Here is a 4,613-nt window from a genome sequence, read left to right on the forward strand (position 1 = left end):
ATTCTAAAAACTTTAATCTACTTTCAGTTTCTTCATTTAGCATCTGTCAAATAATTAATCCCACAAATAAAAATCAAAAGTGAACCAAAATAAATAAATTCCAAATCCCAAATCAATGTTTGTATCGCTAAAAAAAAGTAGCTTTGTAGTCACTTAACAGTCGCTAAATACGTTGATAATCAGTCGTTCCCCGTGGCTACCTCGGTCAGTAATCAGTCACTAGTCAGTCGCTATATTTCCCGACAGTTTAGCAACTGTTATATTCGTCACTAAATACGTCACTAAAGCAGTCGCAAAATCAGTCGTACTTTAGCGACTACGTTACGACTGCAGTGGCTAATACCGACCGATTAACGACTGATTTATTTAGCGACGGACACTATAACGACAGGCGTAATTAGTCGTAAATCAGTCGCTAATCTTGATTTAGCTACCGATTAGCTACTATTCTTCCAGTAGGTAAAAACATGTTTTCTTGTAGTGAACGCGCAAGAAATAGAATCAGTGATGGTTGTTCATGGGTAGGGCGTGTGCACTTATTTATAAGAGAAGATGATATATTTGAGTCGGCACTCACTTCTATCTGGTTCTTGTAATCGCGAGGGTGAGCGGTTACTCTTATTTCCTTTTTCTTTTGTTTTCTTAAGTTTTCCTTTTTAGTTGTTCCTTTCTTATAATTTCCTTTTTTTATTTCTGTAAATTTTGATTGATTTACATTCAGATTTCAGATTGATCATATCATAACGGCAAGAGATATAGGCGACTTGGTCATCTTCTTCTCCTCTTAGACAGCTTCAGGACATCAGGTTAGTCACTCTCTTATTGTCTTGTGTTGAGTAGTGTAGCGTCTTGTTTCAGTTGTTTGCATTGATAGTACTGATATGTCTCTTCGTTTGTACATACAGAGAAGAGATCATGTTCATCAACGACTTCCCCAAGATGGTTGCTGGCGCCAAAGGAGATTGCGTGCCAACTGCCAAGGTTTGTGTCCTGAACTGTCTTTTTTTTTTTTTGTGTTCTATGAACTGAACTGTCTTTTCTTTTTGTTTGTGTCCTGTGATGAGAACAATGAAGGATTGCACAACTCGTTTTCCAGCACGAGTACATACACCACCTGGTCGAGTAGTTTCCAGCTTCAGCCGATATAGCAGCTTTAAGGACCTCAGGTTAGTAAGCTCTTAAACGTGTGAAACTTAGATTCACTAATCACTAGGTTATCGGGAAGAGAGGCAAAAAATCACTAATCACTAGGTTATCGGATCACTGTCTAGTTTAGCTTGCATTGCGTAGTTGATATAGTAAATTTGAACGTGAGATTTGTGTTTGTGTACTTGTGTAGTAAAATTTGAAACTTTGAAAATAAATAATAGTAACAAATTTTTAAAAAAATATTAACAAAAATGTTTAAAAATAGACAAAATTTAGGAAACCCTAAAAAGGTTATTTCATTCCACGGCGTGAAAAAAAAACCAGAAAACTTGAGAGTTGAGAGCGAGAGAGACCATGGGATCAAGGAGCCAGTCTGAAGATCAGTCGACGTTTGATCCGAATTACTCCCCGCCAAATACAGTGGACTTTGCCACTCAGGAAGTCTTAGCTGCTCTTGCTGCAGAAGCTGAGGTTGGTGATCACATAGCTTCTCAGGAAGCTGGTGTAACTCATGCTGATGGGAAGCAGAAAGGAAGCAGAAAAAGGCTTATCAGTCTTGTCGATGATACTGATGATTCTGATGTTGAAATCAGTCAACCAACCCAAAAAACCAAGCCTCGCAGACAGACCAGTTTCGGAACAGCCACGGGAAAACCCATGTTGCAATCCACTATAGATGGTGGTGTTGGCTCGTCTGCACAGGTGTGTAGTAAGGGGAAGTCTGTTCCTATGAAGTCTGTGATTCGTGGAGGGAGAAGAAAGTCGCCTACGAAGCCCAAAAAGAAGAAGGTTTCGCCTACTCAGTCGCAAAAGAAGAAGGAGAAGGTCGCAGAGGACATACCCGAGCTTGGTGATGAACTGGATGAAGAAGAGTTTGATGTGGATGAAATCGGTGAAGAGGAACGGGAAGAGAGGCAAAAATCAGATGTCTGGAAAGATTTCAAGGTGGTCGAAAAACCCAATGGAAAGTTGAAAGCTGCATGCAATCATTGCAAACGTGAGTATGCATGGCAATCTCATTCGCATGGAACCAGTGGGTTGAGAAGACATCGGGAGAGATGTAAAATGTATCCAAGGAATCGAGGAAGGCAGCAACAACTCAATATCGAAGGGAAAGTGGTATCTCGCAAGTACGATCATACTGTGTTTAGGCAGATGGTAGCTAAGACGATAGTCCAGCATGATCTACCTTACTCGTACGTGGAGTATGAAAGAGTGAGAGACACCTGGAAGTATTTGAACGCTGATGTCCAAACCATTTGTCGAAACACAGCGAGAGCAGATGTGTATAGACTCTATGAAAGCGAGAGAGACACACTCAAGAGGGAATTAGCGACTCTCCCTGGACGAGTCTCCTTCACGTCTGACTTGTGGACATCCGTGAAACGGGAAGGATACATGTGTGTGACAGCACATTACATTGATCGAAATTGGAAGTTGAACAGCAAGATCCTGACGTTTTGTGCTCTACCACCACCACATACCGGTATGAGTATTGCGGTTCAACTCCTCACGTCACTGAAAGAGTGGGGAATTGATAAGAAGGTGTTCTCAGTCACATTAGATAATGCTACAAGTAATGACTCCATACAGGACATTGTGAAGTCGCAGCTGAATTTGAATGATGATTTGTTGTGTGGAGGAGAGTTTTTTCATGTAAGATGTGCAGCTCACATACTTAATCTCATAGTGCAAGATGGGTTGAAGGTTATTGGAGACTCTTTGCAGAAAGTAAGAGAGAGTGTTAAGTATGTATTAGGATCGGAAAGCCGTGAACAATTGTTCCAAAAATGTGTGGATGCTGCGGGTGTAGTAGAAAGTGGGTGGCTGATACTGGACGTGTCGACGAGATGGAACTCAACTTACTATATGCTTGAAAGAGCCCTCAAGTACCGTAAAGCATTTGTTAAGTTGGAGACATTTGATAAAAAGGGTTATAAAACAGCGCCCACAGATGAGGAATGGACTAGAGCCGCTAATATCTGCGATTTTTTGGGTCCTTTTGCTGTGATCACAAGCTTGATGTCTGGTTCGAATTACCCGACTGCAAACCTGTATTTCTATCAGGTTTGGTTGATCCATGATTGGCTTCGGAGAAATGAGGAAAGCGCAGATGAGATTGTCAGATACATGGTGCGACCGATGAAGGAGAAGTTTGACAAATATTGGGATGAAGTTAGTGGTGTTTTTGCAATGGCAGCAGTCTTTGATCCACGGTTTAAGCTTTCAATTGTTGAATGTTGTTTAGGGAAGCTTGACATAAGTACACGTGATGCAAAGGTGAAGAACTTGCGTGACAAGCTCAGTATTCTGTTTGAGACATACGACAAAAACTCCAAGAATAACTCACCTTCCACTGAGCCACGTGACACTGTTCCGCAAAAAGCTTGTGCGACAGGATCAATGGGACTGTTTGGAAACTACAATGTGAGTGTTTTCAATTTTTTTCCTTCTGTTTATTTTTTTTTTTCACACAAGCATTTTTTCCCCGAGTAGAAGTGTGTTTATCTTTCACAAGCATTTTTTTTTCTGTTCAATTTTTTTCCTTCTGTCGCCAGCTTCCAATTTTTTTTCCGTCTCTGATATTTTTTTTTAATTTTCTTAGGATTTCTTTGCATTTCGCAAAGTCAGTGGAATTGTTAGTGGAAAGACACCTCTAGAAGCTTATCTTGAAGAACCACCTTTGGACATTACTAATTTCCAGAGTTTGGACATCCTCGATTGGTGGAAAGATAATGCGCATCGGTATGGTGACTTGGCTGCAATGGCATGTGATCTGCTAAGTATTCCAATCACAACAGTGGCTTCGGAGTCCTCCTTCAGTATTGGATCGCGAGTTCTAAACAAATATAGGAGTCGTCTACTCCCAAAAAATGTGCAAGCTCTGATATGCACTAGGAATTGGATCAAAGGATATGAATCTTACGCACATGGTAAATAACTCACATTATAATTTTAGTAAGAGTAACATTACTGACTTGTACACTGATATTTGTAGATGAAGAAATCGATGGTGATGGAGAAGAAGAGAAATTACCAACATTTGAATCCATTGTTGATGGGGAAGATGAAGATGAGTAGATGAGCAAGTTTGAAATGTTATCTTGATTTGGTGTTTTGCTTCAATTACAATTTCAGATTTCTTGTTTAAGTTGCATGATTTTGGTTTTGAATACTATGATTTGGACCATTTGGTGTTTCTCTAAATTTTACTTTAGTTGAGACTTAATTTTTTATACTCACGATCAAACAACAAACTATAGTTCTTCAAAGTTATCTGAAAAAAAAATACAGTACAAGACTAATATATGTAAAATTTTGTTAAGCTCCAATAGTAGATGGGTCATATGTTCATATATCATTCATTATGTGCACTTAGGTATGTAGTGGTCACTGGAGCAGCCTGCAGCGTCGAGAAACGTCATGCTGCATTCCTTTCGCGTCCAGCCCGCGGGACGGCTTGT

General features: G+C 40.0%; 1 protein-coding gene across 1 annotated transcript; it reads left to right on the forward strand.

The window, feature by feature from the left end:
- The first annotated feature begins 1,503 nt into the window (after positions 1 to 1,503).
- On the forward strand, positions 1,504 to 4,230 carry LOC125584522 (zinc finger BED domain-containing protein RICESLEEPER 2-like). Its single transcript, XM_048753135.1, has 3 exons — positions 1,504 to 3,576; positions 3,755 to 4,082; positions 4,148 to 4,230. The coding sequence occupies exons 1-3, from the start codon at positions 1,504 to 1,506 to the stop codon at positions 4,228 to 4,230; spliced, it is 2,484 nt and encodes an 827-aa protein (XP_048609092.1).
- Positions 4,231 to 4,613: the final 383 nt, after the last annotated feature.

The sequence above is a fragment of the Brassica napus genome, chromosome A2 (assembly GCF_020379485.1).
Source record: "Brassica napus cultivar Da-Ae chromosome A2, Da-Ae, whole genome shotgun sequence".
In the NCBI taxonomy this organism is placed as follows: Eukaryota; Viridiplantae; Streptophyta; class Magnoliopsida; order Brassicales; family Brassicaceae; genus Brassica; species Brassica napus.